The sequence below is a fragment of the Mugil cephalus genome, chromosome 2 (assembly GCF_022458985.1).
Source record: "Mugil cephalus isolate CIBA_MC_2020 chromosome 2, CIBA_Mcephalus_1.1, whole genome shotgun sequence".
NCBI classification, from domain to species: domain Eukaryota; kingdom Metazoa; phylum Chordata; class Actinopteri; order Mugiliformes; family Mugilidae; genus Mugil; species Mugil cephalus.
In genome coordinates this window covers 2,899,964-2,927,666 of record NC_061771.1, presented here as the reverse complement: position 1 = coordinate 2,927,666, position 27,703 = coordinate 2,899,964, and the positions used below count along the sequence as shown (strand labels likewise).

General features: G+C 40.1%; 3 protein-coding genes across 5 annotated transcripts; 1 reads left to right on the top strand and 2 right to left on the bottom strand.

Annotated features, from left to right (window-relative positions):
• Window positions 1-3,367: 3,367 nt before the first annotated feature.
• On the bottom strand, window positions 3,368-20,126 carry mcoln1a (mucolipin TRP cation channel 1a). The gene is made up of 14 exons (XM_047579082.1): window positions 19,894-20,126; window positions 15,096-15,373; window positions 13,900-14,067; window positions 11,863-12,019; window positions 10,599-10,680; window positions 10,226-10,322; window positions 9,217-9,316; window positions 8,858-8,964; window positions 7,457-7,606; window positions 7,255-7,356; window positions 6,956-7,078; window positions 6,108-6,314; window positions 5,837-5,967; window positions 3,368-4,762 (listed from the first exon to the last, which is right to left on the bottom strand). Exons 1-14 carry the CDS (start codon window positions 19,922-19,924, stop codon window positions 4,726-4,728), a joined length of 1,770 nt encoding a protein of 589 aa, XP_047435038.1. The 5' UTR covers window positions 19,925-20,126; the 3' UTR covers window positions 3,368-4,725.
• Window positions 20,127-20,614: 488 nt separating this feature from the next.
• trappc5 (trafficking protein particle complex subunit 5) lies at window positions 20,615-23,284 on the bottom strand. 3 transcript variants are annotated; one of them, XM_047579084.1, is made up of 3 exons: window positions 23,210-23,284; window positions 22,730-23,008; window positions 20,615-21,565 (listed from the first exon to the last, which is right to left on the bottom strand). In XM_047579084.1, the coding sequence occupies exons 2-3, from the start codon at window positions 22,997-22,999 to the stop codon at window positions 21,269-21,271; spliced, it is 567 nt and encodes a 188-aa protein (XP_047435040.1). In that variant the 5' UTR covers window positions 23,000-23,008; window positions 23,210-23,284; the 3' UTR covers window positions 20,615-21,268. The 3 variants fall into 3 exon arrangements, with proteins under 3 accessions (XP_047435040.1, XP_047435041.1, XP_047435039.1); XM_047579085.1 differs by having other exon boundaries at window positions 23,095-23,228; XM_047579083.1 differs by having other exon boundaries at window positions 23,118-23,216.
• A 1,237-nt stretch (window positions 23,285-24,521) lies between these two features.
• pglyrp2 (peptidoglycan recognition protein 2) lies at window positions 24,522-27,472 on the top strand. The gene is made up of 4 exons (XM_047578798.1): window positions 24,522-24,717; window positions 25,027-25,887; window positions 26,256-26,466; window positions 26,800-27,472. The coding sequence occupies exons 1-4, from the start codon at window positions 24,645-24,647 to the stop codon at window positions 27,101-27,103; spliced, it is 1,449 nt and encodes a 482-aa protein (XP_047434754.1). The 5' UTR covers window positions 24,522-24,644; the 3' UTR covers window positions 27,104-27,472.
• Window positions 27,473-27,703: the final 231 nt, after the last annotated feature.

Below are 27,703 nucleotides of genomic sequence, written 5' to 3'. Positions count from 1 at the left end.
AACAACATGTACGTTAAATCCCGCGAGCGGTCCAATCAACAGCGCGAGACCGGACGTTATGCAAAGCAGGGGTGACGTCAATATCCGAACCAAGCGCGAGCACTGGTCCCTGCACAAGGGCCGGAAGGGACGTTATAATAATAATAATAATAATAATAATAATAATAATAATACATTTTATATAAATATTTTTCAAACATGTAAACTAAAAATAAAACGTATCTATATCCAAATATGTATTTATTAATAATTATATATATTACATACATTTTATTAGGAATATAGAATATATGTAATTATATATAAAAAATAATATATAGTCTAGTTTCAAATTTTTATATATAGTTTAAAAGAACAATGATATTTAATATATATATTTGACCGTTACCTTTCAGCGCTCTTAAACATCATTGTTCTTTGTTTTTTACATATATTTTATAATTTTGTATAATTTATTAACTTTTTTGTACAGTATACATTTAGACTATGATGATTTTTTTTTAAAATCTTATTCTGTTTTCACTATGTCTCATGGAAGGAATAAAGCATCTGGTATCTTATATATTTAGATTTATATCAATATACGTTTTATATTCAACCAAATGTTTCAAGTTCAATAAGGTTAAATAAAATAGCCATAAGTGCAAATTTAAAAAAAAGAGGATTCCAAATTCCAAATATGGTCATAGATGAGTCCCTGCAATTTAGTACTGTGACAGGCAGAGATATCCTGGCTTTTCATTTCACTCAATCACTCGATTGACCACTTTCACATAGTCCAGCTACAAGCTTCCTTTTGTCACCGCGTTTGAAATTATTTATCAAAAGTTGGGATAACACAGTGCCTCATCCTGTTGCAGTACAAGTTGCATTCAGTAACAACAGAAATATTTCATATCAATCTCCCATCAATGTATTTGTTTTCATTTTAACCTAATTTTTTGGACCTTCTGTTTTATTCTCCAATCATTCTCATGTTTTTACTTTCATGCAATTTTACTATTTGTTTCATTGTCCGTCTGAGACAAATTGTAACAACAGCATGAATTGTTTCACATGGATTTAATTTATGGTCTCTCATCACACAGGATTTTCCAAAGACTCTCTTTGGGGCCAATTTCCAATGGTTAGCTCCAGCAGTGACACACATTCCCCATCTCATTTTCTTCCATCCACTAGTTTATTGTCTGTGTTTAAGTTTCAAGAGCTGCATGCACAACTCTGTTTCCTGAGCTATGAATAGCTGGAAGTATCCTCTGAAAAGCTTTATTGTTAATTTCCTGTACTTACACTTTAATACAGTGTCCACTTCCTTATGGTACAAGCCCACAATAGCTGTGAGATGAACCCTTTTTATGAGCGTTGTTTCTCTGAGTCGCAGCTGCAGGCGCCACGGCAGAAAAACATACAAAGACTACACTGCTACTTCCAGAGACATGAAGGGTGAATGAGTTAAGGCATCTGACATCAGCTGTTGTTTTCTCTAATAAAGCCCAGAGAGGAATAATGGAGACATATAAAAGAGATGGCTTTAGGGAGGGAGAACTGTGAGTGAAGGCTGACCAGAAGTCATCAGTGCACACGTTCTTAGAGTGAAAAGTGAGAGTTTGTGAGTCATGTGCGTTAGCTCTGCCTCTCCATCCATGCTCTTTACAGGACTGTGGCAGATGTTTCATCAGCTGCTTGTCAGCATTTCCAGCCAGCCAGAGGCCCTGGGCCAGAGTGAGGGGGAAAACCCAAAACTTTCACCGATTCTTCCTCTGTTAATACGGTTTCAACCCTGAAACTAGTTTTAAACTGCATAATTTCAAATAGGTTTGAGCTGACTTTACTATTTTCTGTTGTGTTGATGATGTTAATCCGAACCCAGAAACTAAATTCTTACCACAGGAAGTGGGTTCTTGGGTTTGGATTCCCCTCAAATATGCCAGTAAAGGCTCCTTGTTTCATTTGGCCTAACTCAACACTAATAGCATCCATCATTATGTCTTAGAGCTGAGAAAAGCTGCTCAATCTCCTCACATCCTGCCCATCCATTTCAGATTGCTCCATAATGCTGTTACGCTAGGGTGTGACACGAAGAGGCGCAATGGTGAAAAAAAAAATCTGAACACAATTAGGGCAGGCTGATCATCGAAGGGCTTTTAACACTTTCTTCTGAAAGTGTTTCTTCAGTTTTGTGTGGTCTGGACCCCCATCTGCCCAAACATTTCACGGCAAAGACAGCTGCACACACTGCCTGTGGCAGAAAACACAATCGGCAAGCCCACATACAAGACAAACACACAGGCACAAACAAACTCCTGTGATTCAGTGTTGAAGACGGGACAAGGAAACGCTTGCTGCTGCAGGCCTATGGTTTTGATCGGAGGTGCTTCAAACAATGAGCCACAATCATATCAAAAAGGCACCAACAAAGCACACTGAAACTACAACTGATAGACCATTAGCAGCTTCTGGCAGCTGTTTCCTCTGGGCTTTCATTGTGGATCAAAGTGAAGTAGCCCAGCAAAAACAAACATGTGAAAACACTGTGAATATGAACATACTCCAGGGCTATGGATGAATGAGCCACTCTTATTGAAAAGCATTAAACTATGAACCTTTCCTTCTGTGTCTCACACTCTCCAACACGAGGTCAGTGCATAATGTCTGATGATATTAGTGTAAGTGGGAGGAAGGCAGAGATGTGCTGCATCGGTTGCCAAGCCTCACTCAGTAACCAGGAAATGAGCTCATCATATTAGATTTTTCTGAAAGAAAATGTCTCAGACTTGTAATCTCTGAAAGCTTTGAACTGCAGCTTCACAGCAGAAACAAAGCGTTTCAGTCTTATACGCTGATCAGCCACAACATTACGACCAACCGTTTATATTCATAGAGAACAGCACTGATAATTGTGTTTTCATGTCAGTGGGTGGGGTATATAAGGCAGCGAGTGAACATTTTGTTCTTAGTGTTAATTTGTCAGAAGCAGGAAAAAGGGAGGTGCAAAGATTTCAGAGGATCTCCAAGCTGCTGAAGCTGTTGAGGGGCATTCCTGCTCAGCACCTATCAGACATGATGCAGGGAGGGAAAAAAATATGAATTGGTGGCAGGGACATAGACAGCCGAGGTTCACGAATGCATGTGGCGAGAGAAGGCTAAATTACAGGATCCAGGTTTTACCAGGAGATAAATTACACAGTAATGAGATCAATGTTAGTAACTTCACCAGTTGGAGGTTTTAATATTGTGGTTGTTCAATATATGTATTATTCCTATCCGAAAACAATGTAGAAAGAATCCTGACACATGAATTACTTCTGCTCCATCTACTGACATTTCGGTAGAACTGCAGGAGACATGAAGTAAACGAAGAACTGGATCATGATACATAAAATCATGTTTTAATATCAAGGATGACCCACGAAATGTTCATCAGTACATTTGAAACCAAGCAGATCATTCATGACAATTGGTATCGTTTGCGTTTCTCAAGTGCAGTGCAGATAATTTATATATAAAAAAAAACATCAAACTGTAGGGAAGGTACATCTTGGTTATAATAATTAACTGTCACAGTCTAAAAGATCATCTCTTCAAACACCTTTAAATATTGTGCGTTTCATGAGGTATAAAGAAAAAGACACTGATCCAGCTTCCACTGTAGGGAAATGGTTTACAACATGATTATGAATACAACAAAAGGACTGAAAAGCCTTTTTTTCCCCATTTAAAACAACTCAGAATCAGTTTGTAAATGGCCATCATGTGTTTTTGACTTTTTAAACAACAGACGTAGTTGATAATAATTTGGCATCATTAAAGAAACATGTACGTGGATTTGAAGAACAGTTTTGTAGCTAACAATTCGGAGTGCTTCATTAGTGGGAGACTGAGTGCATCCCATTACACTGATTATCCCATTACTGGGATAAATGCAACATATCACAAAGAAGCACAGCAATGAGAACTACATTTGAGAGCAATGTGATTCTTATGCAACACAACCGCAGCTAACGTCAGAGTTTGAAACTTTATACTAAGCGTGCAGCGCACAGAGAAAACAAATCAATTCTACATCTGAAACCTCGCATAGTATTTGTTTATGGTCCTGATTTCAGATATTTTGTCTAAAAAAGACAGAAAACAAGACAGGGGATTTATTTCTCTCATTCTCCTCTAACGACCCATTTCAAGTGTAGTAGGTGTCATATCAAATGAATGAGTTGGTGTAAGAAAATGTAGAATTGAATATGGTTCATGTAGATGTTTCCTAATCTCAGAAGGTAAGGGATTTTAAATGTTACAAAAATAAAAACAGTCAGCACCAGGTATGAATTACTATTACTATTACTATTACTATTACTGATGGCACATGGCTGCAGGTCATGCTGCTGGTCCATACAGGAAGAAAACACTGTATTTTTGTCTTTAAAAACAAACAAACAAACAAGAGAAATGTCTGCGTATTAGTCATCCATGACACTGCTGGAGTCCTGCTGGTACACAAAAAATGTCCAGCTATTTATCAGCCCATATCACCTGTCAAGAATGGGGAAAAATAAGAGGTCCGGTAAGGACACTGCTATTCAGTCTACAGGTCCAGACTCCCCAGTCTGAGCAGGGCAAGGGTTTGACCTACATACAGTACGTTGACCCAGAGATACTGAGGAGCATGCAGTGGGCCCCTCCTGTCAGCAGAGGAGGCTGGTGAGGCCTCTGAGTTCATTGAGGTCACCTTCAGTTCACCAGCAGGACATCTTCATATGTTGTTGTTCTGTGGAGGAAATCAAACCAGTTGCATCATTTCCCACATTCATGCCATCTGATACACTGATGTTTTTATTTAGTCCCCAAGTGATGGATTCAGTTAGGGATAAACACATGGTAGATATATCTTTGGAGAGAGCCTTCAGCTATTAGTATTGAGATAAGAACGACTGTTGGTTGCCTGGTTACCACGTAGCTCACATTCTGACTTTAAATGTGTTTCCATAACTGCTAGAGTCTGCTGATGCGTTTCCTCAATGCTGGTATGTGCTCCCTCTGCTGGCAATAATGTGCACTTCTTATATACAACTCAACACAATTCAATAGTAAAACAAACCACTCCTCTAGACTAAAAACACAGTGAATCAGCAAGTCTGTCACTTACACAAATGCTGAATACCACAGCCTACAGCAGGGGTGTCAAACTCATTTTAGTTCAGGGGCCACATACAGCCCAATTTGACCTCAAGGGGGCCGGGCCGGTTGCCCAATAGCTTATAACCTGGTAAATAACGACAACTCCAAATGTTTCCCTTTGCTTTAGTGCAAAAAAGTACTGCTACATGTAATGAAAAACTGTGAAATTTCTTATTTCGTCAAAGATTTCCAGCTAATATCTCCAGTGTAATTTTTGCAAATTCATCCCACGGGCCAGATTGGACCCTCTGGCGGGCCGGTTTTGGCCCCCGGGCCTTATGTTTGACACCCCTGGCCTACAGCAAGCTAAGATGGATTGTTTTCACAGATTGCATTCACTTTCATGAGTGTACCTAATGAACTGGTGAGTGAGTCAGTACATGGTGCAGAAATCCCATTTCTCTCTCTCTCTCTCCTGAGCCCTCAGTGATAACAGCAGCAGCAGCCTGAGGTTTGACCAATCTAATCTGATTTATTGTTATTATTACTATTATTATAATTACTAATATTATTATTATTCTTTATTTGGGCTGAGGTGGTGTTTCCATGGCTTCCTGCTATGTTTATTTTCTAATTTTGTTTTATATTGAGTGGAGTTCAAATTTCAGACAGCTCATTGTCTTGGCCTGGATGGCTTACCTCCCTCTTATTAAGTTACACTCACCTATCACAGCAGCAGAAGAAGGAGCAAGGCGACGTCTCCAGACCCCTGAACTTCCCAGAATTTGGTGCATCTGTACACTCTGCTATGAAGGCGTGCAGGTCCGTAATGTGGATGGGTTCCTGAGTTTGGTGCTGTGCAAAGCAATTCAATAGAACATTACAGTTATTATGATTAATTGTTATTTTCTCTAATGTGTTTATACTCAGCTCTACTGCGCTGACACAAACGCTGATGCTTTTAAGTGAAAGTGATAAGTGAATTTATTTCCTACCTTGATGGTCTCATAAGCTCCAGTGATGAGAGCGATAAACAGAGACAGCACCATGTAGATGAAGAGGGAGATGAACGTGTAAAGGTAAATTTGGCTGAACAGCCACACCAGAGTACTGCTCTCCTGCAACTCTGAGAACGTCACGTACATGTCATCCCCGTTAATGAGTGAGAAGAGGCACTCTGACACCATGGACAGAGAACGGAACTGCAAAGGTGAAGAAACGGAGATAAGATGGAAGTTAGACTGTACGTAAAGAATCATGTTACAGGGAGAAAGGTTCCACACGTCACACTAAGAGGAAATGTTCAGGAATTGCTTTAAAATGAAGAAATTTGACTTAAGCAAGAACAATACAGCAACTCGAGCCTTCTGCAAAAAGAAAAAGGTCAGAGCAGCTATGAGCTCATTTCTGTGTTCACCTCAAAGGAACCTGAAAATGGTCTGTAGGTGGAGAAGTGTCTCTAAAGAAACCAGAAAAACATACAAATCCTCGGTGGCACCACAGCTATTGAGCATGAGATCAATTTCTTCTGGTGCCCAGGACAAATGATTCTACATCAAGGAGTAGAGGCACAATGTGGCAGTTTGTTTCTGTGTACAAAACAGATCTGATTTCTATTAACATTTTGTTCTATGTGGGTTCACGCATACAAACAATGCTGCTGAATTTCAATAGTAAGTCTTTATTTTGGTGATGAATACCATCATTAAATAAAAGGCAAAGAAATGGTTTGAAAACTGCACTTATATAAAGTACGTAAGCGAGCGTGCAGAGTTACTTTCACTCACTCAAAAAACTACCAGATGATGACATTCCTGTTGATAAGAGCTTCAGAGTTATTCACCTTGACGTGGTATGGTCCCAGGACGATCCAGCCACAGAAGCAGTAGCCCAGATAGATGACGGCCACACAGCAGCAGAACCGAATCACATTGGGGAAAGCTGCTCGGAGCGTGACGATGAGGATCTACGGCACAGGAGGCATTCGATAGAACAAATTACACTTTGAGAGAAAGAGCAGGGAAACTAGATTAACAGAAATTATTACATCATATTGAGCCCAAAGGAGGAACTCAAGTTATTAAATTAGAAGCGACTTAGTAACATTATCAGAGGATGCGTATCAGGTTTTCAGTGACTTACATTGTACTTCTGGAAGAATGTGAGGTAGCGAATGACTCCCACCCACACCAGGAGAGTGGAGGTCCCTAACAGGATGCCACAGACGTCATAGGAGGACATGGTCTTTGGGAAAAGATGCACAGAAGACAATGCTCAGTAAAAAGTAGCGGGCGTTATCGTAAAACGTGTGTAACTTGCAGAAAAGCTAAAGCTGAAGTTAAACCTTGGACTCAATGCCGATTTTGATGATGCTGCCAGTGATGGTGAGGATGTCGCTGATGATGAGGAGAATGTACCAGCCATTAATAAACTCTAGCCGGTCAGACCAGCACACTTTACGGTCCAGAGTCTCCCTGAAGAACTGCACAAACTCCTGAGAACAGAGGTAGAAAGAGGAAACTTCATGAAACTTAAATATCGATTACACTTGTTACACAAATGATAACATCCTTTGTCTCTACTATTACAGTGAATGAAGGCATTAGTTCACACAAAATATGAAATCGTTTTAGCCACCATTTCCCATTTTGATTCTAGCTCTGCATTTTACCATGTAAAGCATGATTTACGTGATTTACATGTGTTAATTATACAACAAGTAGTTCCAACCAAGCAATCTGATTGTTCAATAAGACTTGGACCGTGCTCAAATCAGCATTACAGCACTTATCACTAAAAAAATTTGCTCCACCAAGTCTGTGGCAACATTGTATTCATCTCCATGGCAACACTGTAACTGTCAGAGCTGGAGCAGGAAACGGCTGAAAAGTACGCTACAAAATGGATCGGTTTGTTGTTCAGCATCTTTGTAATGACTTAGGCAATAAAAGTAAGCATTTCGCTCATTTATGCATTATTGATTTATTTCGGTAAAGTCCGAGACCGCGTTAAAACATGAACGCCAGCTCAGAGTTCACTCATCTGGGACTGGAAAATCATTTCTGTTGCTAGGTCGTTACTAAGGTTTGGATTATTTGCTGTAGCGGTGAACTAGGTTCCGTTACACATAGGAGTCTACTGACGTGACTGATTGTGTTCCAGTTATTAGTCAGACCACATTTATTTCCATGGAAACGGGCGGCACACTCGCAAAAAACTCTAAATTTTGAGAACAAAATTTCCATCAACATGAATATATATTTGATCGTACCTTTTATTTTGTTGGTAATTGTTGTATAATCGCAATATTACCCTCGAGGGTGTGCTTAAACGGAATTTGAGCACTTCGGTCATGCTCAAATGACGTTAAAGCACAACCTCGAGGGTAATATTGCTTAATTTAACAAACAACGGGACAAAATTAACACGTATCACACACCTTGCCTCCAACGTAAGATTTGCAGTCTCAATAGAACAGGACAACACACACCGACCCAACCAACACCTCATCCCAATACCATGAGGTCAGAGATACCAGACTTCATCTATGTCCACCACATCCAATGTCTGATATCACAAGTTGTTATTAATTTTGAGCACTTTCTTGTCTTGTCCAGTTTTCTATTGTGTTGAATATGTGTACAGTCATACATATGTGTAAAGTCTCAAGTCTAGCTTTGATTGTTGTAACTCAAACTCTCATTCTCTGTTATGTTTCTCCATGGCTGTGAAAGATTTCTCTTACCTGTTGCAGTATGATGCCTCGCATTATGGAGCGCCCACACAGCACAAGCGACAGCAAACACACCATAGCCACGACGACATCAAATGCTAAACGTGTGTAGCTCTCAGCTGACAGTTTAAAGGGTAGAAAACACAGAGGTGTCAGTCATCTTTGCATGATTGTGGCCCAGTATGCCGCTACTCCTAAACACTGCTGTACAACTAGCTTCCTTGGTTAACAGTTACTTTTAATACAGATCTCTCGCTTGCTGCTGTTTTGACCACTGCTTCCATACCACAGCAGTATTTCCGTGAGCACTTTGAGATAGTTTTTCTTGCTCTCTTTTGTTTACGTAAACATCCACTGATAATGTGTCTCACCGTGTCCAGAGACGCTGGGGTCCTTACACTCCTTTATTGATGCCTGGTTTTCTAACCGGATTTTCACCATACCACTGTGAGCCTTGTTGTCCAGAACGATCTGGGAGAGAAAGGAGAATGAGGGACAATCTGAGCTTTGTGCATGGCAGAGACTCACATAGAAAAAACTTCCCTTTCTTCAAAATAGTAATTCCAGATGTTGTCTTTGAGCAGAGTATTATACACACAACATTAAATGGTCTACATGTACACCAATCAGCCACAACATTTAAACCACTGATGGGACTACGTAAATAACATTAACATTTCTGGACCTGGCATTCGTGTGGATGTTACTTAGGTGATATGTATCACCCACCTAGACCAGAGCAGGCACCCCCACCCCACACAGCATAAACAGCATTACTAGAAAGAAGCTAAATATTCTTATATTCAATCAAATCATCTTGTCATGAGAAAAACATGCCAATGGCTTTTTTGCTTGACAACAATTCTTAAAATAAGCACAAAGTTCTTGTCTCTGAACAAAATATGAGATGTATTTCTTTGATACAATGACACTCCTTGACGGCGGCAGCCATCCCCAGCAGGATGCAGCCTGACACAGGCACACACACAAAAACAATTTTAGAACAATGAAAAAAAATCATGAAGCACCTGGCCTCCAAATTCACTAGATCCCAAACTGATCAAGTATCTGTGGGCTGATCCACAGAGGCCCCTCCCCTCAACCTGTAGGACCCAAAGACCCCCACTAATAACATTCTGTTACTAGACAGCACAGGACACCCTCAGAAGACCCATGTCCATTCTCTGATGAGTCACCACAAGGGAGACCTACATCATATTAGGAAGGTGGTCATAATGTTATGCCTGATTGGTGAATGTCCAATTCTGTGAAGGTCACCGTGGCTGGATCTCAACTGAGTGTCCTCCAGTAGTGCTGAATGAGTAGCTAATCCTTCACCTTAGTGTGAAGCATGTGTACGTCTTTGAGTGTTTAACTTACTGTTATGTGAAAAGTGTAGCAGTCTGGGATCTCATTGTTGATGATGGTCTGTATATTGATCGCCTTCAGCTGGAACTCTATGGTCACATTAATCAGCCTTGAAGCAAAAAAATAAATAAATAAATCTCACTGACACTGAGACACAAACACAAACGTTATCCAAACCACCCACAAAGCTAGATGACAAACTGCATACCTCTGTGTGTGTTTTTGTACCAACGCTGTTGAGTCAGTGCTCATTTAGACATGCTTGAGTGTGAGTGTGCGGCAGAGATAAGGGATGTGTTGAATGTCATCATCAGATACACCGCAGATAATCTTGTCAACAAAGATTAGGCGACAGGCTGAAGCCATTTGAAAAATGAAGCCTTACTTGTGGAACTTGAGAGTAAAGTTCTTGTAGCTGCTGGTGATCGGAGTTGGGGGAACGGACTGAGGGTTCACACCTACGCAATCTGAATATGGGGAAGAATAAACAAGAGAAGAGTTGTGATGTGTGATGTCAGATGAGGAAAGATTTTAACTGTTAGTTCCAATGTTGATCTTACTTCCTCTTAGTTTGGTACAAATTAAACTCAAACGTTGATATGAGGAAGTAAGAAACTGAAATTGGGGGCACGCGACACCTTCTCTGACTAGAAGTGTGCGTATATGCAGAAAAATAAAGACTCATATGTACCCCACATAACATTTTATTTAACCAATCTATGTCCAGTCTTGTCAGGGAACAATGACTTCCATTATGGCTGACTGTTGAATTATAGCGTGTTTAAAAATGTTTGACTATTGGGATGTTACAATATGACATCAGTCATATGTATCTATGACAGAAGTTTTTTTTATCTGTTTCTCCTGTTCTCCTTTTCTCTCTATCTCTAAGAAAGTACTGATGCAGAACAGCAGCAAAAATGTCAGGTTTTAAATATCAATGCATAGACCTCTGTTGCATGTTTTAGTTGGACTCTATAACAGGCTTAGTGAGCTTAAACTTATATCTTACAAAATAAACCCAAGCGTACAGTCTGGGTTTCTAGCTTTCATATGAAAAGAGCCTGGCGAACATGTGTTTGACAGTTTGGTCAGAAGGCATCTCACTTAGACAGCTGTAAGAGGACTGTCTAACATTCCTCCTACTCACTGCTTCCTGAGGAAGTGATCAGAGTGTTGGTGATGTCCCCTCAGGCAACATCAGTCACCTTGGACCATCTGCAGACAACTGACTTCTAAACTATGCAATGGGAGCAATGCAAGAAAGAAGCTTTGCTGAACACATTCATTTATTAATTTATTCTAAAAACCTTCTAGATGATAATCACACAGTTAAATGACTGTCTTGGTGAAAAATGGAAGTAAGAGTAGTGATGGTGTCGTTCTAATGAAGTGATACATCTACATTCTTGTAAACAGTGGTTTATATCCGGTATAACCACAGCATACATCATCTTTAAAGAGTTGTTCAAAGCGGCTACAGACCAGTCCAACCATTCAATGTCAACTGTCACATTGAGATGCACTTCACACATTTGCACTATGTTGAGCAGCAGGCATTGTTTTTTTGTGTGTGTGTTAACATTAACATCAACATTAAAAGCAAAAAACAAAAAAAGCCCTCACGCCACACAGTGACATTGATTTACCTGTGATGATGCGAGGGTCTATACTGAAGGTATCGTTGGCTGGATCGATGCTTCCCTTCTTGTAGTACTGTTGGCAGAGGGAGAGAGCGCTGCTGTTCCCACCAACATCGTAGACATATGCGTAACGTCCCACTGTGGTCTCAGGTAAGGCCAAATACTGGACACAGAATCACAGTGAATTAACGGTGAAACCTTCGTCCATATCCCAGAGCTTTTAAACTGAACATCCAGAGAAATGGTTGGTGTCTCTGTTGCTGGCTTGCAAATAAAATTAGTAAGGTTGATGACAAAAATAAATAAAACACATGCACATGCAATTTCTTGCATATTCTTTTTAAGTCCTGATACTTATAGTGTATCTCTTTGTTTGTGAAACCTATTGTGAAGTACAACTTCACGAAATGCTCCACGTCCCTCATTTTAACTCTCCTCCTCTAAAAACAATGTTATGACTTTATTCTCATAAACTTACGACTTTATTCCCGTACATTTATGACTTTAATCTCGTAAATGTACAACTTTATTCTCGTAAATTTACGATTTTAATCTTGAAGAATCTCGTGATTTTTCTTTTTTTTTTATGTGGCCCTAATCCTCCGTCGTACAATTAAGCTACTGTGAACAAGTAATTTCCGTTGTGGATCATTTAAGTCTATCTAAGTCTAAGAACTAAAACCGTCAGATTTACCACTGCCTGCTTGTATATGTTTGCTGCTTGTAGTGCCAACGTACATTATATGCTATGAATTACAGGGATGTAGATGTATGAATTTACATCCTTTACAGTCTACAGTGTTAGCTCTGGTTATGATCTCAGTGGTTTTTGCAGAGAAATTACCCCTGAATGACCCCACAATACCTCTTTCAGGAAAAATTAAAAAAAGAAAAAGAAAGAAAGAAAGAAAAAAGTGCTGCAAAAAAACAGGAAGTGAGCTGTTCCCTGACCTACAGTGGCATTTTATGATCAAAACTTCTCAGCAGATACAAATCTACTCAGCACAGCTGCAAGGGCCAAGTAGCCACATCAGGCCCATGATTTCCACGAGCCAAGGCGATAAATATAGTCTCTTAAATGTTCTCTAATAAAACGCCTACAGCATTTTACATGTAACAGAACACTCACTCTCTCTTCCATTTCAGGTGAATTACTGTAGCTACTCAATACGATATTCTCTAAAGGTCTAAACTTCATGAAGATCACTTCAGGCAGCATGTTACGTTTGTGCAGTCAGAGGCCTTCAAGACTGAAGGCCTTGAGTAAAGGATATTTAGGTAACATATTGTATTTTTTTTGCTTCAGTTGCTATCAGTCTTCATTCAATACTGATATCAGAGAATTTAAATCCCTAATGCTACATGAGGCCTTGTGTGGCTGTAAAGTTGTAGAACTCTCTCTTGAGTGAGAGAGAGTACTGAGGGAAGAGACAAGTCCTTGGTGCACATGCATGAAATGTTGAATGTGCTTTTGTTTGGCTCCGCAAACTGTTTTCTTAAACTGTATTATTTGTTGAGGCTGATCTTCAATTATACATGCAGGTTTTTTATTTATGTTCACGAGTATCACAAATCATCTCAGCCTCCATAATAATGGTTTTTGACCCTCACTGGCCAATTCATGAAGCACTGTGGTGAAAACAAATGTGTTATAATACAGTTCTGCAATAAATCTTAGCATCATGAAACTTCTGGTACATAACTGAGAAAGTTGTTGATTCAGCCATGTTTTCATTTTGGATTGTGGTTTGTATTTCTATTGAATTGTATTGTGGTGTACATAGCGCTACGCTAAACAACACAAACACTTTAATGTTTATTTCAGTCCAGTTTAACTACACCACCAACTACATCCTCACGAATGATCATCCATTTAAATTACAACCTTCCTTACCTTGTTTCATCATAAACTGAACATTATATGCCATGCAAGTGGATGTAGTGCAGGACTGTTATTACTTTCATTTCGACTGGTGTACCTAATGAACTGGCAAATGACTGTAAATTGACACAGCTTTTTCATTTTAAAGGAAGAAAGCTTACCTGCTCAACAGCATAGAAGATGTGGTCGTAGACGTCCTGCTGTGTGTAAACAGCATAGGAATTATCTGAGGACTCATCGTAGTCTTTCAGGAAGAGGTGTTTAAATGTCATGGTGTTCTCCTCCTTGAAAGTCACCACCACCTGGTTGCTGAGGCCAAACAGCACTAACTGCAGCAAAGAGGGAGAGGTTGGAGATTCATCAGGATCCTTTAAAATAAAAAGCCCCTCTTTCTCTTTCATTTGTGGCATGTCTTTCTTGATACTGTAAATCCCTCAGAACCCCAACCAGGAGACTGCCAGTATAAATGTCAGAGAACGAAATGTATTCCTGATCCTTTCACCAGCACACCTATGTGTGGCATTCAGGTCATTCTTCTGCATCAATCTTACTTTATAAATCTTATTTCTGACTGCATTAACAATGAAGCAGTTATGGAAGCAAAACTTTAAACATTGTTAATAATACAGTTAATCATTATTATTAGTTCTGTTATAATGACATATGTGCTGCAAACAGTTCCAAGCTCAAATGTTACAATAAACCAATCAGCTATAACATTATGACCACCTTGCTAAAATTGTATAGGTCTCGTTTGTGCCTCCAAAACAGTAGTGACTCATCAGAGAATGGACATGGGTCTTCTGAGGGTGTCCTGTGGTGTCTGGTAACACAGTGTCGTTGGTGGGGTCCTTTGGGTTCAATGTGTTGAGGATCATCCCACAGATACTTGATCAGTTTACTTTTGTGTGTGTGTGTGTGTGTCAGGCTGCATCCTAACGGGGGTGACTGCTGCCATCAAGGAGTGTCATTGCTGTGGGTTGGGGATGTCTAGTCTGGTCTGGTCTAGTCTGGTCTGGTCTGGTATCTAACTAACATCCACATGTACAAGATGGTCAATGTTATTTACTTCTCCTGTCAGTGGTCATAATGTCTGATCGGTGTAAATAGACTGTATTGTAGACCAATTTATTACTATACCTTTGTATGTCTGTTTAAAATGTGCCAAACAATGTCAACAACAGCAACTACTGCAATGGAAACAGCTCTCTTAACATGTATGTAATCACTGACTGCTCCATTTACACAAACTTAAATTCATCTAAAAGGGACCAATCTGGAAAAGAGTTGATTCATAGAAATTTTCTGATGAAAGGCAAAAAACCAAGACAGCATTCAGACACCACACATAATGTACCTGAGTGGTGACAATAAATATCTTGAGCAGCTGCAGTATAAGCTTATAAGGCTTGCGGCCCTTGGCGTGATATTTATCACATGGGCTCATGAAGAAGTATTTCAGCTTCCTGCGAATGGCCTCCTCTTCCTCATCGACCCCGACCCAGTGACCTGCTGTCACAGAGGGAAATCTGTGGTTGTTGCAATTGTTGTCATGACTGTTCCTCTTGACGTCGTGTTCGCCGCTGCTGTCTGTGGAGCCGTAGTGGGTCACTGAGGAGGACAGGCTTTCTCGCTCTGATGAAAACAAAAGTATTTTATAGACTTGAATGTATTTTGTCAGTCACCAGGAGTTTTTACAGTTAATTCAGCTCATTAATCAGAATAATCAGAACTGGATAAAAACACCTGGATGAAAATAAAATTTCATTCACTATTTTGACTGTTTGAGGTTTGGCCAGATCTCTTTGGGAGTCATGTGACTAAGAGTTACAACTGCTTTGAGAATTTCACATCCATTATACACAAAGTGAATGTTTTACTTGATAAGACGTTTTTGCTACATCCCTCCGCTGTCACTCATTCACCTTTAAGGATGGCAACGTCTGACAGTTTGGTCGGTCCAAATCAAAACATCTCAAAAGTACGTTTGAATAACATTTAAAATTTTTCATTTAAAAACTAGTAAAATGCTGAGCTAGACACATTTGGCAAGAAACTGGACAGAGCAGGGGAAGAGCTGTTATTGTTCAGTTGGTTGTGATTGCCTAACTAACTGAGAAAGAAACCACCAACCACATAAATCAAGCTGGTTTAACCCAAATTGCAGAGACCAGGAATTTCCTGCAAAACTTGCCTCAACTTTCCTGTCACTGACACAAGCTACTTCCAGCATCAGATTTCTGTTGGCACCACCAAAACCCAGGCCGGAACAGTCGGTCTTTGACTTTTTAACAAATTAAACTCAGTACTTAGTGTGCTTCTCATTGCATTTGTTTTTTTCTGTCTACTTTTCCCATCTGGCATGAAAGCGAGCTCAATTCCACATGTGATTGAATGTTTTTAGCTCCAAACATAGAAGGACTCAAATAAATGTTGTTGTCTGTTGTCTGTGGTTCATTAATTCAAAAACCATGCTAAACTTATACTATTTAGATTCTCCAGAGTAGAAGAGTATTTTACAAACCGATCAGTTTCTGGGCATTCGAGGTAAAGGCTGATCAGTTTTAACCTATGAATGTGTCCTGAGTACTTATCCATAACAGTATGGGACATATTTGAATGTTTCAGTTAAATTGACACAAGCATGTCATTGTCAACATTATCACCTTTACACATAACGCTTCACAAATAGAACATGAATCAAAAACATCCTCCCACACATGTAGGGTTGATTTTCAACTGATTCTTTTTACTATTCTACTAATCTGTCCATTTTTCAAATAGTAAATTAGTTATTTGGTTAACACTAAATAATAAATCTGAATTTTAAACAAACACATCTATTAAAACATGATTAAAACAAATCATGTGTAAAAAACAATGATGGTCAAGATTATAAAATACAACAGAAATATGTAGAGAGGGGGAGGAAGCGTACACTGAACCAAAATCAAAAAATACCCACATTCTTATGTGAAACTACTCTGTCGTACAGAGTGAGCGCTATGCTGTGAAACAAAGAACTGACACACATTTAAAAGAGAGCCACATGGACCAACAGTTAATCTACCCCAACTTGCTAAACCACAAAGTGTGACTTTGCTGGAAAAATGGAGAAAACCAACTGTGGCTACTTTCAAACCGTCGTGTTTTTAAAGCGCAATCATCACAACAGAAAAGGCACAAGATGCAAACCAGGCTAATCATATTTAATACGTGTCACATGTATTGAGCTTGCTCGACTTTGCTGCTGCAAAGAAAAAACAGAGAACAAGGTCACTTGGTTTAATCGCTCACTTTTCAGAACAGAAATGACTCCTGGCTTGATAATCAACTAAACATGTGGCCAAATGTTCTGGAATGAGGAATATAAAATGACTTTAAAACTGAACTGGATTAATACTTGTCACATGAATATATGCAACATCACCTATGTTGCTGAATCAGGATAAATCTTTAAAGACACCATCAGCAGAACAACCCACCAGCTTAGCAGCATCCAATGGAAATGAGAAGTGAAACAGAAGAAATAAACCAACCACTGCTCAACATTAGTCAGCACTATCAGGAAACAAGGGGAAAAATATCACACAGAAAAAATTGGAATGACTTCTTCTCCCACATTTTCTGGCTTTGTCAGATTTCACATAACTTCTTTTGTAAGAGAGTCATTATGGCTACTGTAAGCAAAAGTGGAGGACTTGTTTATCTCAACTAATGAGCCGTGACGCAAATTTAAATAAATATGTTGCCACTGAAGACAAGAAGTTGCTATCGCTCTTAAGTGGATTATTTTGGGATGCTGACTGAATGAGCCGTATTCTGAAAGCATCATACATCTTGTTGCCCAGCATGTTACTCAGTGTATGCCATTTTTCTGTGCTTTAGTCAAACAGTGAGGGATATTATCAGATGCCTCTTGGTTTTTGGACAAAGCACTAGCTGCCACTTGGCCACTACCATCTGAAATGGTAACCTCTACAATCGGGGCAGATTTCTCAGATGCTCTGCATCGTGATTGATGTAGACTGTACAATTACAGCTGATTATATAATAACCTCATGCAGAAGTCAGCAATAAACCAAATCCATAATTATAGGGATCACTTCCTGCAACCAGAACAACACCTGTTGCTGACTTGTGAGAAACTGTAGTAGACATGAACAGCACCCAGACTTGGCTTCAACACAGTTAGCTTAGGTTTACAGTATGTTAGTGGACTCGGACAGGACAGGTGTTATGCACTGGCTTGGATAACAGGAGTTGCGTGCCATGGTGAGAATGAAAACAGGTGAAAGAATCCATCCACTTAACATGCAGACAATGGGTGCGAGGCTCCATCATATCTTTGATCGGAGGAGTGTGGCGATCGTCACGGCAGACAGAAATCAGACAAACAAACAGGGGTGCGCGCCACACACTGTCCAAACTGGCTTGATGCTTAGAGACAACTGAATAAGTCTATGAAAATATCTGGCTCTTCTGGTTCATTGTCGCCTGCCGATCACTCAAAACTGTCAGCAACTTGCCATCAGTGCACAGATCTAGTCTAGCCGTCCACAGAAAAAGGGCCACCTATCAAGAAGCAAAGACACCCACTTATACTAGAAGTAAAATACCTTGAACAAAGAAAGATCATCACGATAGTGTGGTTTACTATGAAGTAAGAGGTGAAACTTTGTATGAACTGACACAAAGCTGATTTTTACAGCTGTGTTCAACCTTCAGCATCAGGTTCATTTTTTCTCAAAGGGAGGAAACAAAGCCCTGGTAATACTGCCTTAAATAGACAATTCACTAGAATCTACAACAACGACAGCGGTTTGGTCTATATAAAGACATTTTCAGAAGTCCTCCTATTGAATTTCTGTTGCCACTATAATAACGTGAAAGGAAGTGAATATGCAAACCACTCAAAATAAAAAAGTCACTAGCAGATTATCTTTTAGTGATGTATCCATCACGCTTAAAAAGCAGCTGTCAGCAACTTCATTATAAGGAGAAAACATTTTCACAAATACAAACATTTTCTCTACAGAATTACATTCACAGTTCGTGTTGGTTGAACATCACTATCTTGAAATTTCTTTCACCACTTGTCTCATTATACTTGGAGGCAGCAGTAGTCTGAGAGATGTATTTTAACACCTTTGCACATGGACAGCTTGACACAATGGGAGCTGCATTATAGGTAAATTGGCTTTCTAACACAAAGCTTACTGACCACAAGCTGTGTGTTATGCTACCTACCGCAAGCTTTAAAAGTTCTTTTGTGTCGAACCACTCTCCTGAGGTCAGGAATCTAAACGGAGCCAACTCTCATCAGCAGAAATGTTCAGATTCAACCATGCATGAAGGGGGCTTGTGAAAAAGACTTCTTATTACGCATGAAAGAGTTAGGACGTTTAGATGTACCAGACTGGATAGATTTGCTAAAGGGGGGCTGGTGGGGATGGTGCAGTATCTGGAGCTTAATGAGAGATGCTAACAACAGTCTACTTTGGACTCCCCTGCCATTTCTGAAAGTTCACACAAAGGATGGTCCTACAATCCATACAATGGACTTAAACCTCAAATAAAATAAAATTTGATGAGCAGTTTTCAAGAATAAACAACTAATCACTTCATTTATAAACGTTATTTATTTATTTATTTATTTATATGATATCCGGGAAGCCCCACACCCTCAGACTTAGAGAAGAGACCCTTCAGTCCCAATCAGTTACTGAAATAATAATGCGGTTGCTTTTCAATCAACTACATACACTGCCAGCTCTAAGTTTAAAACGAATAGCAAATATTGCAATTTCATATCCGCAAACTGTCAGTGTATCTGCATGCATTCAGTTCTATGAATTTGGATGTCTGGGCCTTTAACAGCCTTTTTGTTATTGGGAAGATCACTTTATGATAATGCCTATTGTACGTCAACCTGTAACGTTACAGAGCAGAAAATCAGTTAGCGGCCGGGATGGTTGTTGTTTTTGGGGTCTTAATAGTTGCTAGATACATTTTAAACACGCACACCGGGTCGAAAACTTGTTTCACTTCCCCCGAGCAGTGTACTGAAAAGCAAAACAACCTCTTTAAACAGAGGCAGGAGCCGTTGAGTGACAAGAAAGTTGACAAAAAGTCCAACATTAGCATTACATTACCTGAGGAGTGCCGGCGTTCCGTCGCAGCCATATGGATACCTGGTTAAATCAGCCAAACAATAAATAAAGGACTGTGGGAAACAACTAAAAGTAAAAGCAGCTGTCTTACTGTAGCTGTAATTGTTTACGACTGCCAAAGTTAACTGCATTCACAACTATGAAATTTCTTCCGCCCTGCGAGGTCACGTGACCGACACCATGTGACCGCTTGACTCAGGAGGCTTACAGCGGGATACTGTTTTGTAGCAAACGTTGATCTCGTGGTTCACAGCTGCACTTTTCGGAAATACTAGCTCTAAAAATGGCCATTTTAGTCGGTGGGGTTGTCAAAATTATAAAAACACAGTACAATTCAACTGTACTACAAAGCACAGCCTGAAAGAAAACAACTGAGTCACTCTTGGTTATTTTAAACGCACAAACGTTATATTAGAAAGCCGCAGTGTACACCATACACTGGTGAATGAGTTCAGAAATCCCTAATATAGTCAGGCTTTGGTTATTTGTCATAAAGTGCTTGTGTCTATTTACTGCATTTGGTTAAACCTCCAGAATTAACCTCAGCAGAGCTGTAAGCTTTCTTTAAGACATATCAGGATATGGGGGTAGTCAAAATATTCCAAATACATTGTGCAATGCAACACAGTTCAACTGTACTACATACAAACTACCTCTTCGAACAGTGATAACAAAGTGGTATCAAAAACCCAAAACCAAAACATTCCTTTACACATCTGACATTTTATCACAACAAAATGTATGTATGAACAATATTTCTCAAAGATACACATGTCAACTTTAATGCTTTAGCTGCAAGCTCAACATGTTATTCAACTTTATTTTCCAACCGTCACATTATTGTGGTGACCCTGCATTACAAACACATGTGTTCTCCCATCAGGCTTGTCAACACAGATGCAGCCACACATCTTACCTGACTAATTCATTAAAGGGGGAAACTGAGAATTTCCCATCAGATGGATATGTTGCACAAAAAAAAACACAATATTGAAATCAGTTGTTTATTTTATGTAACGACCAAATTCTCAAGTAGTGGAATCAATAATCAATAAATATGTCTTTGTAACATTTAACTGTAAGAGAAAGAACTGAATTGGAATTTCAATTGACTTCACCTTTTTGGTTTTCTATGGTATTAAATGGAAACTCTTTGGATTTTGAAGCTGCTAACTTCAATGTAAGTACATCAGTCCAGAGAAACTGTTAGTTAAAAATGATCAGCGAATTAATCGGGAATGACAGTCAGTGTCTGAGTCATTCCTTTTCTGCTTTACATTTTGTACCCGCATTAAGATCCACTTCAAATCTACTCACAGTCTTTCAGACCTGTCAGGAGTCACATAAAATCTCCTCTCTATCTGCCTTCCAGCGCCTTGTCCCTGGCGATCACTTCATCACTGAACTTGATCATGAGCGTGGTGCCCTTGTGCCAGTGGACGGTGACCTTGGCGGGGAAGCCACTGTGTGTGAGGATGGCCTCTACGATTCCTCCAGTGAAGGCTGCACAGTTCAAGGTGCTGTTCTCCTTAGGAACAGAGATGTAGGTATTGACCACAGGCTCTTTCTCAATGATGTAGTATGTTTTGTCATCGTCGTTGGCCTGCTCCAGCTTGTCCGCCTCCTTTCCAAACAATGATCTCCACACAGATACCTGTCAAATACAAAGCAAATGACAAAGGATTATTATAATTATTATTATTATTATTACACTACATTAACAGTGAACAGTTATTTATGCTCAAAACTGCAACCTCCAGGACTGGAAAATTAAGCAACTTAACAACAACTTACAACTTAAATGGCTACTTGACTTCAAAATCACAAACCTCCATGTTAAAATCAATGAGGAGGCAAACCAACTTTACAGGAGAAATAAACAGTGTTTATGACTAGCAAATGTTTTTTTCTACATGTCAGCCAGCCATAACATTCTGACCACTGACAGGTGAAGTGAATGACACATTATCTCATTACCAAGGAACCTGTCAGTGGGTGGGATATATACTACCAGTCAAAAGTTTGAACCGACCGTCTCATGGATTGAACGAGAAAGTGTGTCCAAACCTTTGACTAGCAGTGCAGTTCATCGTAATACATTTTCCTCATAAAGCATAACAGGAAATACGTGAGTGGATGATTTGAGACTTGCCTGGCTGAATTGTGATGGCTAGACAACTGGGTCAGACAGACATCTCCAAAACAGCAGTTCTTCTGGGGTTTTCCCAGTCTGTCGTGTATAGTGCCTATCAAAAAAGGTCAAAGGGAAGAAGAGCAGGCAGAAAGAAAAGTTTCTTTTCTATGGGCCGTCTTATCTACGGTGTGCATGTTGACCTCAAACCGAGTGCTGACGCCTGAGCTTCAGGACAGGACCCTAGAGCAGTGGAAGAGACTGGCTTGTTCTGATGAATCACAGCTGGATGGCCTGGTACAGGCGTGTCTTAGCTGAGAAACACACAGCAGTAGAAGTGATGTTTTGGCAGTAGGAGTGATGTTTTCTGCAATGCTCTGCTAGAAAACCTTCGGTAATTTGACACGTAGCCCCTATCTAAGCTCTGCACACTATTACATGGAAACATTACTCCCAGAGAGCAAAGGTCCAGGATAATGTGACCGGACACAAAGGGAAAAAGGTTCAGGAATGGCTTGAGGAAGCCAGATCTCGATCCAATCGAACATCTGTGGGACGTGTGGACATACAAGTCCAATATTAGGCAACTTAGGTCAAAATGTTATGGCTGATCTGTGTGCATAAAACAGTAAGTTTTCTAATACCACAGTCACAGTAACCGACTCCACATTCACAGTAAATGTGTACCTTGATGAAGAGCAGTATGTTCAGTACTTTGGTTTCCCTCTTGCCATTTTTCTCCCTCAGCACCAGGACGTCGAGCAGGCTGGCTCCCACCCGCTGCCCCATCTCAGACAGACGCGCCTGCAGCTCGGTCACAGAGTACACCCGGCTCTGGCAGTACTGCACCATCTCCGAGAACAGCAGGGCGAAGGCGCTCACACTCACCTCAGTCTTAGGTCGGCTCAGGGGCCGCTCCAAAATAGCAGACTTGCCTCTGGTGAAGCGAGTCTCCATTATTGCTAGCTGTGAGAGGAAACATTAAGAAACATCAGCCACATCAGTGACTGCGAACACTGCTAATGCTAACCTGAGCAAAATGCTGCAGCGACCTGAAGAACAAAATAAAGGATACGTAGAGCATACAAAAAGAAGAAAATTTTAACCCCGGCGTTCACAGAGACAGCGTCAAATTATCACCAGAAATCATTTGATCGCTTACTGCACCTGTTCTTGTTGTTTTGTGATTACTTCCGGATTGTAAACGTCACCCTGTCACATGAGCAGTGATTCTCGATGTTCATTTCCGCAAACCAAAAAAATATCCACAAATTCTATCCAGTTAAAACATATCATTAGAAAAACAAAAACAAATAAGAAATGTTTGTGTATTGTAGCTGTTATTCTGAATGTCCAGAAGCTGTTGTGTATTTGTGTATTGTTCAACTGTTAGATAAGTCTACTTTTTCTGTAAGATTGATATATTTTTCATTCAAATGAGACCAAACTTTTCAAAATCTCTTCTGGAAAATTGCAGTCTAAATGAGGCAACGTGTATCATTAATTTTAATCAGCAAAAACAAGCCATTACCTTCTGTTTCTTCTACATGTCCTATTACCAACCTTCCTAGAACCATGTTCATGTCAGCGTTTCATTTATCATATATTTCAAATGGACTTTTCCTTGATTCACAGAAAGTTGCACATTAAACCATTCAGTTTCTTCCATACATTTTTGTGTGTGAGCTGTAAACAAACGTCTTCACCCATTTTTCTTCACACATTCATGTAATTTTATAGCGATCGTCCACATTTTTTAGTTTATAAATTGTTCAATGACTAAAAATCTTACACTCTGGCACCAAATGTTATATACTGTCACAACGTGTTATGTGTCAAGAATAGTTGTTTACACACAAAGTTGAATTAAAAGGCTATTTTGCCCCTACAGCAGCGTACCACGTTTATTCTACATACTCAGGTGAATAACTAACTAGAAGTTCTATTTTCTTGATTTCACAACTTATTCTGTCTGCACGTTCATATTGCCGCTTTTTGCCTACATCTGAAGACGACATCTTCAAAAATCCACCTTAAATCTGCTCTATTCTTGTTTTCCATTATTCCTCTGCAGTAAAACTCCACATCTTGTTGACTGTTATTGTGATCAGCAGTGACTAAAACTGTTTCCCGAAATTGGTGAGTATGCAACTGATGGACACATCACATGAGATGGTAAACATTAACCATAAATCTGTTTGTGGTTAATGTCAATGTATTTATTTTGTGTTTCCTGAATGACATACTGTAGCAGGGACATGTAAAAGGCTGTAATACATAGAAGGAATGAGTTACACTACTTATTTTTTTTTTCTAAAAACCTGTTATTTGTAAGGAAATGTTGAATGAAGGGGCAAACTTTGCTTGGCTCGTGACACACTTTGATGTATTGTAGGTTGAATCAATATTTGGACCCGCCAGTGTACAAACAGTTCCCTATTGGGACACTGCAGTAATGCACGTACACACACTGGACACAAATACACTTATACAAATCCTCTCAGTTGTAGGGTGCATGAAAGCCTATACTGCTGAGTCTAATTTTGGTCCTTACGCATAACAGAAAAACACATTTTAAGTGGCGAAAAACAGAAGAAGCAACATGACTTTATTTCAAGTTGTGTTTTATGTTCAGTTTTTATTGTTCTTCTTTACTGTCTACAGCAAACCAGCAGGTAAGCTTATTTATTCATTTAAACATTTTGTCATCTTCCATTAAATTTCAGTAAGGTTGCATCATTTAATTGTTGTTTGGAAGGAATATTTACAGTCAGCTCGGCATGTTGATTAGACATTTCTTCTTTTCTGTGACCTGCACGTTTCAGTTTCTCTCAGCTTGTGAATAAGATTCAAGATGACATGGTCTATTAATCTGTCTTGTATAATACTATTGTCATTGGATGTAACAGAACAGTTCATTTACGACTCTTTGATGCAGTATTATAAACTTAACTTCTTTTTTCCCTCTACTGTGTTGTTGTCAGCGATTCACCTGCGTAACATGGACAGCTTCATCCGAGCCGTGCAGCAGGTTGAAAGCTCCAAGCCTGGTCTGTCCCCCCTAGCTCTGGTTAGGGCTCTGCGGAGGACTGCTGGCCATGACGACATGATGACTATCCATTTCTTGGGGGCGTCTTATAATTTCAGTGACACTGAGGTCCTGGAGAGATCCATTCTGAATGCTTCATCCTTCAGCTTCTTTGATAAGGCCATCCACCACACTGTGACAGACAGTGGAGAAGAACGGGGTGTGGTTCTCACACCAGATGGCACCACCGTAGCGCTTGCACCTCTACTGTTAGGGATTGAATCAGGACTGAAAGCCAAGATGGAAGGGACGGCAGCTGTTGGGATCTTCCCACTCACCTTAGGCAGGAGGCTGGGTCTGTCCTTCCTCAGCCTCCAGGACTTCCCACCATCTCATCGCCTGGGGCCCAACGGGTGCTGGGACAGCGTAGAGCACCCCAAAATGTTCAAGCTGTCTCGTCCTGCCACTCTGGCCACAGATGCCATCATCAATGGGGGCATGGATGGAGCTATACTGGGGACTAGCCTCAGCAATGTATCTGCATCCGAACAGACGCAGACCCTCAGCGAGATTTTGAAAGGATACTATAGTTTTACTCTGACTGAGGCGCGGGGTCTTGATGCCGTGACTGACAATGTTAGCCCTAGGCGACGGGAGCTCTCTAGATCCATTCTGGAGTCACTTGATCTTCAGAGTCAGGTGATGGAGACACTAAACTTGGTCTGGAAGTTGGAGAAGACAGAATGGATTGCTCAGGACACCGGGGTGGAGAAAGCAGTGAAGGATGGATTGCAGGCATTTATGCACAAGTACTGGGGTGAGCTGTGATTACATTTAGTAATTACTCTTGGAAAGAATGACCAAATCTAGACGGAGTAAAGACCTTTTCAACTTCACATCACATCCTGAAGAGTTGCCTTTTAAAACTGCTGTGAACCAGTATTAGTATAGTACCAATAAACTTGTTCAACGGTGCCTGCTTCCAATCCACAGAAGAAAAAGCTGGCGACCAACTGATGAGCACAGTTAACTGGTAGCTAGTGAGCCACATATTTCTCCATAGTTTACAGTCTATAATTTGTTATATTGCCTCCAAGCACTCAAAAAAGGGTTTCTGTACTGGATAATCTAACAGCACATAGCTAATAGTAAACTAACCCTCATCCTTTTTTCTTCTCATCACAGACTGCCCTCAAATCATTCCTCGCTGCCAGTGGGGGGCTAAAGCTTCCAAGGGTATACCCATCCCACTGTCTCTTCCCCTCCAGTTTCTCTACGTCCATCACACCTATGAGCCCTCATCACCGTGTTTATCCTTCCCAAAATGCTCTCGTGACATGAGGGCTATGCAGCGTTTCCACCAGGAAGACCGTGACTGGCTTGACATTGCATACAGGTAGAGTAAGGAAGAAATGGTTTGACACCTTGAGGACAAAAACTTTTAAGTGTTGGATGACAAGATGGATGACACTCTCATGTCGCTGCATTAAATATCAGCTGATTCGCATACACAGAAACAGGCTAGCTGCTTCCCTCTGCTTTCAATCTTTGTGCTAAACTAGGCTAAATACCTCCTGTGTCCAGATCCTCCAGAACTCACGTGTATGTTATGATATCAGCATTTTTAAAAATGTAATTTGTGCTCATCAGGACATATTGTTGAAAATGAATCACATTAAAAATGTCCCACTTTAATTCTAAATGTCTTGTGCTATAATTTTGCTCTCAGCTTTGTGGTCGGCTCTGATGGCTACATCTATGAAGGCCGGGGATGGAACCACCTGGGCAGACACACCAAGGGGAAAAATGCTGTCGGGTATGGCGTCTCTATCATTGGTAACTACACAGCCACCCTGCCATCTCGCCATGCCATGGACCTGTTGCGTCACAGTCTTGTAAAATGCGCTGTAGATGGAGGAGGTCTGGCTGCCAACTTCACCATCCATGGCCACAGACAGGCGGTCAACTACACCACCTGCCCTGGAGACGCCTTGTTTTCAGAAATACGTGGCTGGGAACATTTCAGGGAATGACAAAAGGAGATTCAAGCCTTGTTTCTGTTCAAGAGAAGATGGCTTCAGTGACTGAAAAACCATTCAAACACAAGATACTGCGAGAGATAAAATTCTTTTGGCTTTGGCAAGCCCTACCCTCAGGGTTCTTGTCCTTTTGCTACCACCAGAGGAAACATTTTCAGGAGGTCGAATAATTTCCCCAAAACTTAATTTCATGGAAACACACTTAGTCTGAAGGTAACTAGATCAATTTTGATCCAGTACAGAAAAAGCTGTACAACCAACAGTTGTGGAGTTAATTTGCTGGCAGCATGTATTTCATTTAATTATATTGTCAAAGTGTATGAAATGTATGTATGAAAATAAACTTAATTTACCAGAAGGAGAGATAAAGACAATTTTTATTTTCAGTAAATCTTTTTTCTTCTGTTATGATTTTACAAGAGTGCAAAAAATGTGGCTGTTTCTTCAACCTGTCTTGTTCATTTGCATCAATTCTTACAATCCTAACAGGATTAACTGCGAGATTAGTACATATTTTTTGCATTCACCCTCTGCATGACAGCTTATCCACAATGTTAACTATAGAAATAAAATACATTCTATTCAGTGCATTTT

Coding starts and splice junctions, on each gene's coding strand:
- mcoln1a (XM_047579082.1), bottom strand. CDS start 19,924: ATGGCTGCGACGGAACGCCGGCACTCCTCAG. Junction 14,068..15,095: donor TATTTATTGTCACCACTCAG/GTACATTATGTG, acceptor TCTTTGCTGCAG/TTAGTGCTGTTTGGCCTCAG. Junction 5,968..6,107: donor GAGCTTATGAGACCATCAAG/GTAGGAAATAAA, acceptor TGCTTTGCACAG/CACCAAACTCAGGAACCCAT.
- trappc5 (XM_047579083.1), bottom strand. Junction 21,566..22,729: donor ACATACTGCTCTTCATCAAG/GTACACATTTAC, acceptor TGTATTTGACAG/GTATCTGTGTGGAGATCATT.
- pglyrp2 (XM_047578798.1), top strand. CDS start 24,645: ATGACTTTATTTCAAGTTGTGTTTTATGTTCAGTTTTTATTGTTCTTC. Junction 24,718..25,026: donor TGTCTACAGCAAACCAGCAG/GTAAGCTTATTT, acceptor TGTTGTTGTCAG/CGATTCACCTGCGTAACATG. Junction 26,467..26,799: donor TGGCTTGACATTGCATACAG/GTAGAGTAAGGA, acceptor TTTTGCTCTCAG/CTTTGTGGTCGGCTCTGATG.